The sequence below is a fragment of the Entelurus aequoreus genome, linkage group LG01, assembly GCF_033978785.1.
Source record: "Entelurus aequoreus isolate RoL-2023_Sb linkage group LG01, RoL_Eaeq_v1.1, whole genome shotgun sequence".
Classification (NCBI taxonomy): Eukaryota; Metazoa; Chordata; class Actinopteri; order Syngnathiformes; family Syngnathidae; genus Entelurus; species Entelurus aequoreus.
This window is the reverse complement of record NC_084731.1, coordinates 37,620,199-37,635,207: the sequence shown is the minus strand read 5'-3', so window position 1 is coordinate 37,635,207 and position 15,009 is coordinate 37,620,199. Positions and strand designations below refer to the sequence as shown.

Here is a 15,009-nt window from a genome sequence, read left to right as displayed (position 1 = left end):
ATTGACTTTCTAATTTTTAGGGGGGAGGAAATTTCACGACTGGATTTGTTGCACAGGTGGCATCCTATGACAGTTCCACGCTGGAAATCACTGAGCTCCTGAGAGCGGCCCATTCTTTCACAAATGTTTGTAGAAACAGTCTCCATGCCTAAGTGCTTGATTTTATACACCTGTGGCCAGGCCAAGTGATTAGGACACTTGATTCTGATCATTTGGATGGGTGGCCAAATACTTTTGTCCATACAGTGTAAGACAACTCGTCTTTTTCAGACTTTTAATGGCGAAAAAATACTGTCTTTAGTGATCAAAACGATAATCAATTTCATTGACTTATGTATGATATCAAGCAATTAAAAAGGCTTTTAATTATAACAAGCCAAGAGAATGTGTGCTTGATTGATGATCCAAAAAATTGTTTTACAATAAAAACCTAGCCTTCAACAAAAAGTAATCAATCAATAGATCATTTATGATGTGTTTTCCCCCTGTCAGATTGCTACCAAGAAAATGGAAAGAACTACCGGGGCATGGTGCGCAAAACTCGCAAAGGCATCACCTGCCAAAAATGGAATGTGAACACGCCTCACAGCACCAAGTATGGCAAGAAGAACGTCCACAAAAGTGATTGTACACGTGAATATCCTGTGTGTCACCTTCCTGTCGTGTCCAGAATAAACCCCAGAACACACCCAGAGGTCAACCTGACAGAGAACTACTGTCGAAACCCTGATGGGGACCAACACGGACCCTGGTGCTACACCACCGACCCCAAAACGGAGTTTGACTACTGTGCCATCAAGCAGTGCGGTACTGACCTCTCTCTGCTTATTTATTTGAAAGTTTATTAAAAACATTCCTGCAAATTGTTTTTCTTTTCCAACAGCCGGAGAGAAAGTATCGCTGACTGAACCAGTGGGTACGTCCCACATTACATATCATTCTTTAAAGCGATGGAGGAGAAAATACAGTTCTTCTTTGTCCACGCAGAAAAGGTTGAGTTCAGTGAGTGTGGGAAAAGAGAGGACCGCTTCCTGAGGATGCTACGCATCGTCAACGGAATACCGGGGAACTCGCCATGGACGGTTAGCCTTAGGGACAGGTAGCAGAGAACAAGACCAATACACTGCGGGCTGCAGTTGACCTTTGACCCCTAACCCCTCGCAGGAAAGGAAACCATTTTTGTGGAGGGACCTTGGTTGACGCCAGATGGGTGATCAGCACCAAGCAGTGTTTCTCCTCCTGGTAAACATCTTTCAAACACTTTGTCACTGCCACCTGTACACCATTTACCTGGACGCCTTCAGGTCACAACACCTGCAAAGCCAATGCAAGAGTTGGGAGCAACTTTTGTGCATTTTCACTTTTGCATTATTGTATGGGTGCATTTGAGCAATACTATTTTGGTTACTATGAGATGTTTTATAGTCGGTATACCGGTATTAGTATAGTACCGCGATACTAATGAATCATATTCTGTACTATACCGACACTAAAAATTGCATTTTGGCTTAAAAACTAACGATAATGTTGAAGATATAACACTAAAACGCCCTCAGGAAGAGGTGCTTTAAGACATGGCTTGCTAGCGGCTAAAGTCCAGTCCCAGTCTGCAGTGTTTCAGCTACTTCTGAATCACTAATCCTCGCCTCCATGGCGACAAATAAAGTACGTTTCTTACACGTATCATCCCTGCAGGATGAGGAGTAGCTAAACATGCTTCACTACACACCGTAGGTCACCGGCATCAAAATGTAAACAAACGCCATTGGTGGATCTACACCTGACATCCACTGTAATGATACCAAGTACAAGCGCGTATCTAGTCGATACTACTATGATTACATTGATCATTTTTGGCATCACAACCTCTTCTTTCGGTTTAAAAAAAATAATATTAAGTTTATAAACTCAGGAAATACTTTGAATATGACTAATGTATGATCCTGTAATGACTTGGTATCGGATTGATACCCAAATTTGTGGTATCATCCAAAACTGATGTAAATTATCAAACGACAGAAGAATAAGTGATTATTACATTTTAACAGAAGTGTAGATAGAACATGTTAAAAGAGAAAGTAAGCAGATATTAACAATAAATGAACAAGTAGATTAATAATTCATTTCTATCACTTGTCCTTAATAATTTTGACAAAATAATAGAATGAGAAATGACACAATATGTTACTGCATAATTAGGAGCCTTTGTTTGCTTACTTACTACTAAAACACAAGTTGTCTTGTATGTTCACTATTTTATTTAAGGACAAACTTGCAATAAGAAACATATGTTTGATGTACCCTAAGATATTTTGTTCAAATAAAGCCAATAATGCAATTTTTTGTGGTCCCCTTTATTTAGAAAAGTACCGAAAAGTACCGAAAAGTATTGAAATAATTTTGGTACCGGGACAACACTGTTTTACTGTAAAATTTTTACCATGCGTTACTGTAATTGGAAAAACGATAAAACTAGCTGCGTTTCCATTACCACTAGAAATGTGCTAAACCAATTTCTTTATTTTTTCAATTTAATTTTATTATTTTTTGTCCTGTCCAGCTACTCAGGCAAATCATATAGTTGATGTAGATGCCCATATCGGCTGTACATATTTACTTCACAAAAGAGAAGTGTGGGATACTTCTCTTGTTGCCTTATTTGTATTTGACTTTATTAAATGGATTTATAATATTATTTGGTGCAGCCGGGCCGGGGCAGGAGGGTAAATGTGCGAAACCTAGATACCGCAATAAGAAACTGGTAAAGGAAACACCCATATTTCGAAAACCTCTCAAATATCGCTAAAACATTTTTACGCTCTCAGGCAGTGGGTTGTCAGACGTTTCAATATTTAAGTGTGTCGCAAAAGCATGACGGAAACACTTCAGTTGACATTTATAGGGCACCTGAACACCGAACCAGGTTTATGTGCCGATTGGTCAGCCGGGGGGAGTGACGGTCCCTTTCCATCAATGAAGGCCTACCCGCAGGCTTAGAGAGACCCACATGCCCGAACAATATAAACTTTGTCTGATATTAGCAATACCTCACATGTGTGAAATATTCAGCAATATAGCGTGTTTGCCTGAATAACACACCCTCTTTTTTTCATAGGTCGTCTTTCTAAAACCAAATCAAAGCAAACATATTTCATAAATTATATTTATTGACCTCGAAAGGGACAAGCGGTAGAAAATGGATGGATGGATGAGCTAGTTTGATGATTTATTGATCATCAATTCTCTTGAAAGTAACAACCTTGTAGACACTTTATTCCAGTGTGAGGCCAGGTTACTGGTGTGTGTGAGTGACAGGAAGAAAATCTCTGACTTGCTTCTGAGTCGTTTGGTGCCGCCTGTGTGTATTTGCTAATACAAATATCCGAATATAAGACGACATGTCTTGTTTTAGGCGTAAATCTCATCTTCTATTTAGATCAATACATGAATCATGTTGTTGATTCAAGTTTGCATTGCTGCACGGCCGTGAGACCCAGCGAATGTCAGTCATTAGCTTGTGCGAGTGTTCCTAATGTTGTGTCCGGTCAAAGCAGCATCTGGTTACAAAAGCATGTGCTTTCAGCTACGTGGACCTGCCAGGATACTCGGCCAAGATGGGAACTCTTTTCCGTGACCCCCAGGAGGGCGAGCCCGGCGTGCAGACCATCCCGCTCACCAAGATTGTGTGCGGACCGTCCGAGTCTCAGCTGGTCATGTTGCAACTGGAATAGTGTGTACACGTTGCCGCTGCACACGCACACACACACTCAGTCTCACGCTTGTCTTTCTCCTATAGCGCCGCCCAGTTTAATGAGCGTGTCTCTCAGATTTGCCTACCCCCTGAGCGCTACATCGTGGCTGAGGGGACCGTTTGTGAGATAGCAGGTTGGGGCGAGACCAGAGGCAAGTCAAAATAACATGGACAATGCAGCGCCTTGTTATCATTCATGACCATTAATTGTTGGTTACATACATCCATAAATGCTTTTTGTGGAATTAATCAAAACAACACTAGGAGGTTGCCTACAGCCACATTTGTTAATGCTCATGTTTTTTGACTGGAGCTAATTAGAGACCCTTGTGGTTATTTGCTTTTGTAAACCATGCACCCACCGACGATTAGAGACTTGATGATTCATTGTATAGAGGCCTTAATTGATTGATGGATGGAAGGTAGTTAGGGAGGTATAGTAAGAAGGTAGCTATGGTAGGTAGGTATAGCAAGTAGGTAGGTAGATGTAGTAAATAGGTAACTATGGTAGGTAGTTATAGTTGGTAGGTAGGTAATTAGGTAGGTAGTTATAATAAGTAGGTAGGTACTGTATGTAGGTAGTTATAGTGGGTAGGTAGGTACAGAAGGTGGGTATGTAGGTAGGTAGTTACAGTAAGTAGGTAGGTACTGTGCATAGCTAGTTATAGTGGGTAGGTAGGGAGTTATAGCAGTTGTGTAAGTAGTTATAGTATACTCACTATAACTACTTATGTACAGTACCTACATATTTGTAGGTACTGTACATAAGTAGTTATAGTGAGTAGGTAGGTAGATATGTAGGTAGTTATAGTAGTTGGGTAAGTAGTCATAGTAAGTAGATAGGTAAGTAGATAGGTACTGTGAGTAAGTAGTTATAGTGAGTAAGTAGGTAGTTATAGTGAGTAAGTAGGTAGTTATAGTAGTTGGGTAAGTAGGTACTGTACCTAGGTATTTATAGTGGGTAGGTAGTGTTAGTATCTAAGTAGGTAGGTAGGTAGGTAGTTATAGAAGTTGGGTAAGTAGTTATAGGAAGTAGGTAGGTGCTCTTTGTAGGTAGTTATAGTGGGTAGGTAGGTTGGTAGGTAGGTATTGTAGTTGGGTATGTAGGTATAGTAAGTGGGTAGATACAGTAAGTAGGCGGGTACAGTAAGTAGGTAGTTACAGAAGGTGGGTACATAGGTAGGTAGTTTTACTAAGTAGGTAGGTACTACGCGTAAAATATAGTAGGTACTTATAGTGGATAGTAGGTAGGTAGGTATAGTAGTTGGTAGGTTGGTATCCAATCCAATCCAATCCAATCCAATCCACTTTATTTATATAGCACATTTACACAACAAGAATGTTTCCAAAGTGCTGCACAGCCATGTTAAAAACAATATTAAAAACAATATTAAAAACTATATTAAAAACAATATTATGCTACACCAATGACTGAATAAAAACAAAGAATGAATGAATAGAAAACCAATACAGAGACAATATAAAAAATAAATATGATTAAAAATAATCCACTTTATTTATATAGCACATTTAAACAACAAAAATGTTTCCAAAGTGCTGCACAACAATATTAAAAATAATATTAAAAACAATATTAAAAACATAGAACCAATATAAAAACAATATAAAAATAAATATGATTAAAAACGATTTCAAAGGGAAAAGCAGTAATATAGAATAGTAAGTAGGTAGCTATGGTAAGTAGGTAGTTACAGAAGGTAGGTAAGTACGTAGGTAGGTATAGTAATTAGGTAGGTACTGTGCATCTGTAGTTATAACTACCACTCAGTAGTTGGACTACTGTAATGGCCTCTCGCTGGGCTCTCTAAACGAGCTGTAAAGCAGCTGCAGTACATGCAGAATGTTGCTGCTTGAGTCCTGACTAGAACCAGGAAATATGACCATATTAGTCCAGTACTTTGGTTACTGCATTGGCTTCCTGTTGCTCGGCGAATATACTTTAAAACAGTTCTGCCTGTGAACAAGTCTTTTAATGGTCTTGTGCCAAAGTACATAACTGACATGTTAGAGACATATGAACCATCTCGGGCTGTGAGATCCTCAGGGAGTGGTCGTAGGTGAGTAGGAGGTAGGTGGTTGTAGTGGGTAGGTACAGTAGGTAGGTAGGTAGGCCACTGATACTACTATGCAGTAAGTACAAACACATCCACTCTTATCTGTAATCAACAGCAGGCTAAGATTCAGTTTTTCCATATACTGTACAAATTGCTTCAGATTGTTATTCTCTGCAGTTGAGGAAATAAACAACACTGATCACTATTTAAGAAAAAAAGTAAAATCGTTGGAGGAGCATTTTATTTTGGAAAAACCGTCACGGAAGTGCACCTATATCCAATTCTGGACAAAAATCAGCTAAAATATAAGCCAGTGGTAAGTTGTAGTTTTTACAGTAATTTTTGCTGATCAGTATACAAAATACTTGTCGGAGGAGGTATTAGTACTCAGTTAAGCCTAAACCTAGTAACTTTAATTTCAAACTTAACCTTACTAACTCTAACCTAAACCTACTAACTATAAACTAAGCTGAATAACTCTAGCCCTAAAATAAACCTACTAACTCATCCCTAACCGTATTAACTCTAAATCTAATCAAAACCTAATAACTCTAATCTAAACCTACTAACTCTAACTGTAACCTAAACCTCCTAACTCTAACCCTAGACCTAATCTTACTAACTCAAAATCTAACCTACACCTACTAATTCTAACCCCAAACCTAACCTTACTGACTCTAACCTTAATTTACAAACTCTAACCCAAAACCTAACCTTACTAACTCTGACCTAAACCTACTAACTCTAACCCCAAACCTAACCTAAACCTACTAATTCTAACCCCAAACCTAACCTTACTATCTCTAACCTCAAAACTAACCTTACTAACGCTAATTTAAACTTCTTTTCTCCAACTCCAACGCTAAATGTACAAACTCTAACCCCAAACCCAAACTTACTCATGTTAACTCTAACCATAAACTTTCCTAACTCGGATTCTAACCTATTTCCTTCCTTCCAAGGCACGGGAGACGAGAGTGTCCTCAATGTGGCTCACATACCAGTTCTCAGCAACAAGGACTGCAACAAGTACTTCAGAGGGCGCGTCCGAGAGAACGAAATGTGTACTAGTTCTTTCCAGGGCGGTGTTGGCGCCTGTGAGGTGGGCAATTGGTCAAGTACTAGTTCATCTGGTTTATAATCATTAGTACTAGTCCAGCTACTTTATAATCATTAATACTAGTCCAACCTTCTTCGTAATCAATAGCACTAGTATGGCTGGTTTATATTAATTAGTGCTAGTCCAACTGGTTTATAATCATTAGTACTAGTAAATTACTTTATAATCATTAGTGCTAGTCCAACTGGTTTATTATCATTACTACAAGTCCAACTAGTTAATAATTGTTAGTACTAGTCCAACTGGTTTAGAATCATTTGTGCCAGTCCAACTGGTTTATAATCATTAGTACTAGTGCAACTGGTTGATAATAATTAGTACTAGTGCAACTGGTTTATAATAATTAGTACTAGTGCAACTGGTTTATAATCATTAGCACAAGTCCAACTGGTGTATAGTCAATAGTACTAGTTCAACTACTTTATAATCATTAGTACTAGTTTAACTTGTTTATAATCATTAGTATGAGTCCGACTGGTTTAAAATAATTAGTACTAGTCCAATTAGTTCTTAATTGTTAGTACTAGTTAAACTGGTTTATAATCATTAGTACTAGTCCAACTGGTTTATAATAATTAGTACTAGTCGAACCTGTTTATAATCATTAGTACAAGTCCAACTGGTTTATAATCATTAGTAATAGTCCAACTAGTTCATAATTGTTAGTACTAGTCCAACTGGCTTATAATCATTAGTACCAGTCCAACTGGTTTATAATCATTAGTACTAGTTCAGCTGGTTTATAATCATTAGTGAAGTGAAGTGAAGTGAATTATATTTATATAGCGCTTTTCTCTAGTGACTCAAAGCGCTTTACATAGTGAAAACCCAATATCTAAGTTACATTTAAACCAGTGTGGGTGGCACTGGGAGCAGGTGGGTAAAGTGTCTTGCCCAAGGACACAACGGCAGTGACTAGGATGGCGGAAGTGGGGATCGAACCTGCAACCCTCAGGTTGATGGCACGGCCACTCTACCAACCGAGCTATACCGCCCCAATTTACCAGTTGCACTAGTACTAGTGCAACTGGTTTATAATCATTAGCAGAAGTCCAACTGGTTTAAAGGCAATACTACTAGTTCAACTACTTTATAATCATTAGTACTAGTCTAACTTGTTTATAATCATTAATACAAGTCTGACTGGTTTATAATCATTAGAACTAGTCCAACTAGTTCATAATTGTTAGTACTAGTTCAACTGGTTTATAATCATTAGTACCAATAAAACTGATTTATAATCATTAGTACTAGTTCAACTGGTTCATAATCGATAGTACTAGTCCAACTGGTTTATAGTCATTAGTACTAGTCGAACTTGTTTATAATCATTAGTACAAGTCCGACTGGTTTATAATCATTAGTAATAGTCCAACTAGTTCATAATTGTTAGTACTAGTCCAACTGGTTTATAATCATTAGTACCAGTGAAACTGGTTTATAGTCAATAGTACTAGTCCAACTACTTTATATTCATTAATACTAGTCTAACTTGTTTATAATCATTAGTATGAGTCATACTGGTTTATAATCATTAGTACTAGTCCAACTACTTTATAATCATTAGTACTAGTCCCTGCGATGAGGCGGTGACTTGTCCAGGGTGTACCCCGCCTTCCGCCCGAATGCAGCTGGGATAGGCTCCAGCGCCCCCGCGACCCCGAAAGGGACAAGCGGTAGAAAATGGATGGATGGATGCATAGTACTAGTCCAGCTGGTGTATAATCAATAGTGCTAGTTCATAATTGTTAGTACTAGTCCAACTGGTTTAATAATAATCAGTTTTAATTTAACTGGTTCATAAAAAAAGAAACCAGGGCATTAATTGGAAACAGGTGAGAATTGGAGAGAGGCTGTTTTTCCTAAACGTAAAAAATCTTAACGTTAATAATAATCTGGAGTACATGAGAAAGTGCAAAGGAGAACTCGGCTCTCGCTGACCACAAAGTATTTTTATTAAAAAGTACATTGTTATACAACTAATGTTGTAATAGTGCTAAACTGCTGAATCAGCCAAAATGCAGCTACTGACATCTGGAGTTGTGAAAAAACAGGAGGTTGCCTACAGCCACAATTGTGTAACGCCACTGTTTTTGACCTGCCAGCAGTAGCAAAACCTGTAACAGTATGTATAAAAATTACACAAGTGATACAAGTGGGAAACGATGCATATTCTGAAATCTAAAAATGTATATATAAAAATATAATAATGTTCATTTAAGTGAGAAGTATTATCATCCTGTGTGCTTGCAGAGAGACTATGGCGGCCCGTTGGCGTGCCAGAACCGGGACTGCTGGGTTCTGGAGGGTGTGATCATCCCAATGAGGCGCTGCGGTCACCCAGGTCAACCCAACATTTTCATCCGCGTGTCCGTCTACGTGGACTGGATCAAGAAGGTCATGGGCTTTGCTTAGGGCGTCCTCGCCTTTTCCGTCGACGCTCGCGTACTTAAAACATTGAAGGACGGACGCCATTTTGATACATTTTGTACATTAAAGATGCTATAAATTAATCCAATGTATGCCAATATTATGATAACATCCACATCGTAGTTTATGATGTAGCTGAACAAGCAAATGTGTATAATACACCAAAAGGTTATGAATAAAAAACACATTTTGTTAGTGATGGGTCAAACGATACTGAATGTCGATGCATCATGGACTGATACTGTGTCCCTCAATGGGTGCGTCACTTTAGGAGAAAAAACAACTTTTGAGCGATACAGCCGCTGTGTCGTTTGACTGTGAAGCATCAAACTGTGTTCATCAGGAAGCTGTTTTAGGATCACGAGTGACGTAGCTTGTACTGAACACAGGAAGCTGTTTTAGGATCACGAGTGACGTAGCTTGTACTGAACAAAGTGTCGTCTATGACATTGATTTTTGTCTCCGTCATCAATCTAAGTGGAACTAAGAAAAAGAAAAACATTGGAAATGATGGATTATTTTGATTTTATAGCGCCAAAAAGGTCAACGTTTTTTCTTTGTTTACTATTTTGCTCATTAACCAGGGTTGCACGTTTCATATTTCTTTCTGCACAGTTGCTTGCTTAAAAATAACAAAAGCAATTATATTTGCTGACAATTGATTTTATTTGCAGGTTAAATGTAATGACTTTTTGGATGACCGTTATGAAACACCAACACAGTGTCTGTGCAGCGTGTACAGCAAGTGAGTGTTTACCCATCACCACATTTTACAGAATAATCAACACATGCGGAAAACTGTGAAGTCCACATCAATGAAAAATACATTTATAATCACTTTCACCTTTATTTTGTGATCGTTATGTTATGTATAGAAACATTCGATAACACTTTAGTATGGGAAACATATTCACCATTAATTAGTTGCTTATTAACATGCAAATTAGTAACATATTGGCTCTTAATTAGTCATTATTAAGTACTTATTAATGCCTTATTCTGCATGGCCTTATTATACAACCAGTAAGCCATTAACTAAGAGTCTTCACTCAATAACCTCAGAATTATTGCTTATTAGTAACCCTAACCCTAACCCATATATGTTCCCCTAGTGTCCAAATAACTCTAAATTAAGTCTTTGTTACTTAGAATATGTTCCCCATGCTAAAGTGTTACCAAACATTCACATATAGAAGCGGAAATGTGTCATTTGCCCTGTACATATTTTTTTAATTAAACATTTATTTACCTATTTGCCTGTGCTTAACACAAATCTATACACTGAGGTGCAGGACTGATCATAGTTATATAACATGACCATGCATAAGAACATGACTTCTTGCACTATTCAGTCCCTCCAAGATTTTGCTAACTTTTTTTGTGATTGTTTCGGCCTAAAATGCCTAAATTCACGGCAGCTTTTTCAGAAAGTTGTGGCAAAAGTTCCACTGTTCTGAAGCTTTTTTTTCAATAAAATTGAATCCGCTTGTGATTTTATTAATTTGTTATCAAGTGTTGCTTGTAATCTTAACCTCAAAAAGAACAGGACGACAAAAAATAGAACACAAATACTCTATTAATGTTTCACTCGTTTTGTAGCACACAGACTTAAAGTAGACAGGAGATGGCAGTAAAAACACATTCTCATTAGAGCTCATTATCACCATAATGAACTTTAATTCATGATTACAGAAGAAAAAAACAAACGCTAAAGGCCTTTCTAATGTCCGCTGTCTACTCTGTTGTCCAAAAGTTGCAGACATTCTCCGTGTATGTTTTACGCTTGAAAAGTGTTAGTCTATCTTAAACATTCATTAATGTTCCAACACATTTAGCCCTGCACGTTTCGAGCATTTGTGAACTGTTGACAGCGATCTGCTGCGCAAAGTTTTGTTGGTAAATGAGTGACAATGAGAGATTATCATCACACTTCAACATCTCTAATATGTAAATGCTGCCTGTTTGCTAGGTCAGCTTTGTCTTGCCACGGATAAATAAATATTAAATATCCAAACACATGTAAACTGGAAAGTAAATGTTTATATAGTACAAAACCCAAAGCAAGTGAAGTTGGCCCGTTGTGTAAAATGTAAATAAAAACAGAATCCATCCATCCATCCATCCATTTACTACTGCTTGTCCCTTTGGGGGTAGCGAGGGATGCTGGAGCCTATCTCAGCTGCATTCGGGCGGAAGGTGGGGTACACCCTGGACAAGTCGCCACCTCATCGCAGGGCCAACACAGATAGACAGACAACATTCACATTCACACACTAGGGCCAATTTAGTGTTGCCAATCAACATATCCCCAGGTGCATGTCTTTGGAGGCATCAAGCTGGAATACAATGATTTGCAAATCCCTTTAAACCTATAATCAATTGAATAAACTGCAAAGACAAGATATTTAACATTCAAATTGGAAAACGTTGTCATTTTTTGCAAATATTAGCTCATTTGGAATTTGATGCCTGCAACATGTTTCAAAAAAGCTGGCACAAGTAGCAAAAAAGACTGAGAAAGTTTAGGAATGCTCATCAAACACTTATTTGGAAAATCCCACAGGTGAACAGGCTAATTGGGAACAGGTAGGTATAAAAGCAGCTTCCATTAAATGCTCAGTCATTCACGAATAAGGATGGGGCGAGGGTCACCACTTTGTGAACAAATGCGTGAGCAAATTGTTTAAAGGCCTACTGAAATGAAATGTTTTTATTCAAACGGGGATAGCAGATCCATTCTATGTGTCATACTTGATCATTTCGCAATAGTGCCATATTTTTGCTGAAAGGATTTAGTAGAGAACAACGACGATAAAGTTCGCAACTTTTGGTCGCTGATAAAAAAAGCCTTGCCTGTACCGGAAGTAGCGTGACGTCACAAGCTGGAGTGCTGCTCCCATTTCCCTATTGTTTACACCAGCAGCGAGAGAGATTCGGACCGAGAAAGCGACGATTACCCCATTAATTTGAGCGAGGATGAAAGATTCGTGGATGAGGAAAGTGAGAGTGAAGGACTAGAGTGCAGTGCAGGACGTATCTTTTTTCGCTCTGACCATAACTTAGGTACAAGGGTTCATTGGATTCCACACTTTCTCCTTTTTCTATTGTGGATCACGGATTTGTATTTTAAACCACCTCGGATACTATATCCTCTTGAAAATGAGAGTCGAGAACGCAAAATGGACATTCACAGTGACTTTTATCTCCACGACAATACATCGGCGAAACACTTTAGCTACAGAGCTAACGTGATAGCATCGGGCTCAAATGCAGATATAAACAAAATAAATAAACCCCTGACTGGAAGGATAGACAGAAAATCAACAATACTATTAAACCATGGACATGTAAATACACGGTTAATGCTTTCCAGCCTGGCGAAGCTTAACAATGCTGTTGCTAACAACGCCATTGAAGCTAACTTAGCAACGGGACCTCACAGAGCTATGATAAAAACATTAGCGCTCCACCTACGCCAGCCAGCCCTCATCTGCTCATCAACACCCGTGCTCACCTGCGTTCCAGCGATCGACGGAAGGACGAAGGACTTCACCCGATCATCCTTGCGGTTGGCGGCTAGCGTCTGCTCGCGTCTGCTAGCGTCTGCTAGCGTCTGCTAGCGTCGGCTAGCGTCGGCTAGCGCGTCTGCTATCCAAGTCAAAGTCCTCCTGGTTGTGTTGCTACAGCCAGCCGCTAATACACCGATCCCACCTACAACTTTCTTCTTTGCAGTCTTCATTGTTCATTAAACAAATTGCAAAAGATTCACCAACACAGATGTCCAGAATACTGTGGAATTTTGAGATGAAAACAGAGCTTTTTTGTATTGGATTCAAAGGTGTACCAATACTTCCGTTTAACTAGTGACGTCACTTGCATACGTCATCATACAAAGACATTTTCAACCGGAAGTTTAGCGGGAAATTTAAAATTGCACTTTATAAGTTAACCCGGCCGTATTGGCATGTGTTGCAATGTTAAGATTTCATCATTGATATATAAACTATCAGACTGCGTGGTCGGTAGTGGTGGGTTTCAGTAGGCCTTTAAGAACAACATTTGTCAACAAGCTATTGCAAAGAATTTAGGGATTTCACCATCTACGGTCCGTAATATCATCAAAAGGTTCAGAGAATCTGGGGAAAAAACTGCACGTAAGCAGCAACGCTGAAAACCAACATTGAATGCCCGTGACCTTTGATCCCTCAGGCGGTACTGCATCAAAAACCGACATCAGTGTGTAAAGGATATCACCACTTGGGCTCAGGAACACTTCAGAAAACCACTGTCAGTAACTACAGTTGGTCGCTACATCTGTAAGTGCAAGTTAAAACTCTACTATGCAAAGCGAAAGCCATTTATCAACAACACCCAGAAACGCTGACGGCTTCGCTGGGTCCAAGCTCATCTAAGATGGACTGTTGCAAAGTGGAAAAGTGTTCTGTGGTCTGAGGAGTCCACATTTCAAATTGTTTTTGGAAACTGTGGACGTCGTGTCATCCGGACCAAAGAGGAAATTAACCACCCTGTTATAGGCGCAAAGTTCAAAAGCCAGCATCTGTGATGGTATGGGGGTGTATTAGTGCCCAAGACATGGGTAACTTACACATCTGTGAAGGCACCATTAATGCTGAAAGGTACATACAGGTTTTGGAGCAACATATGTTGCCATTTAAGCAACGTTATCATGGACGCCCCTGCTTATTTCAGCAAGACAATGCTAAGCCGCGTGTTACCACAGCGTGACTTCATAGTAAAAGAGTGCGGGTACTAGACTGGCCTGCCTGTAGTCCAGACCTGTCTCCCATTGAAAATGTGTGGCGCATTATGAAGCCTAAAATACCACAACGGAGACCCCGGACTGTTGAACAACTTAAGCTGTACATCAAGCAAGAATGGGAAAGAATTCCACCTGAGAACCTTCAAAAATTGGTCTCCTCAGTTCCCAAACGTTTACAGAGTGTTTTTAAAAGGAAAGGCCATGTAACACAGTGGTGAACATGCCCCTGTGCCAACTTTTTTGCAATGTGTTGCTGCCATTAAATTCTAAGTTAATGATTATTTGCACAAAAAAAAATTAAGTTTCTCAGTTCAAACATTAAATATCTTGTCTTTGCAGTCTATTCAATTGAATATAAGTTGAAAATGATTTGCAAATCATTGTATTCTGTTTTTATTTAGGATTTACACAACGTGCCAACTTCAATTTTGGATTTTGTACATCACGCAGAAGGATTAGTAGACGCTATGAGCTACGTAGGAGGTTGAAATTGTGCCGTTTGATCAATAAAAAGTTAATATATTGTTACATGTTTTTATTCCTGCTTCGTCTACACAAGAAACAAAGATAAGTTTTGATTAGACATGCGTGTTTGAGCGCCATTGCCAAAAATTATGCTGATAGGCCAAAAAGTATGTGGAAGTTGCAGACATTGGACAAGTTTGCGAGGCTGCGCATATTTTGCGTGGATTGGTTGACTTTGCGTGAATCGACACAATCAAGACATCCCAAATTCCTGGCGGGACCGACTAACTGTATTGAACGGAGCCCCAGAGCACCTTCTGCAACCTTCCACTCCTCCTTTGCCATGCCCTTTCTAAAGAAATCCCCCCTGAGTCAGTCTTTTGATGGC

The 15,009-nt window shown here is 39.0% G+C and overlaps 1 protein-coding gene across 1 annotated transcript in view; it reads left to right on the top strand.

Annotated features, from left to right (window-relative positions):
• mst1 (macrophage stimulating 1) overlaps positions 1 to 11,705 on the top strand; it is a 30,339-nt gene extending 18,634 nt beyond the window's left edge. The window contains exons 10-18 of the mRNA XM_062049567.1: positions 493 to 595; positions 671 to 807; positions 884 to 916; positions 988 to 1,099; positions 1,165 to 1,242; positions 3,584 to 3,730; positions 3,797 to 3,903; positions 6,789 to 6,928; positions 9,200 to 11,705. Of these exons, the coding sequence (XP_061905551.1) occupies positions 493 to 595; positions 671 to 807; positions 884 to 916; positions 988 to 1,099; positions 1,165 to 1,242; positions 3,584 to 3,730; positions 3,797 to 3,903; positions 6,789 to 6,928; positions 9,200 to 9,361 (1,019 nt within the window). The 3' untranslated portion in view covers positions 9,362 to 11,705. The remainder of the gene's footprint in view (positions 1 to 492; positions 596 to 670; positions 808 to 883; positions 917 to 987; positions 1,100 to 1,164; positions 1,243 to 3,583; positions 3,731 to 3,796; positions 3,904 to 6,788; positions 6,929 to 9,199) is intronic.
• Positions 11,706 to 15,009: the final 3,304 nt, after the last annotated feature.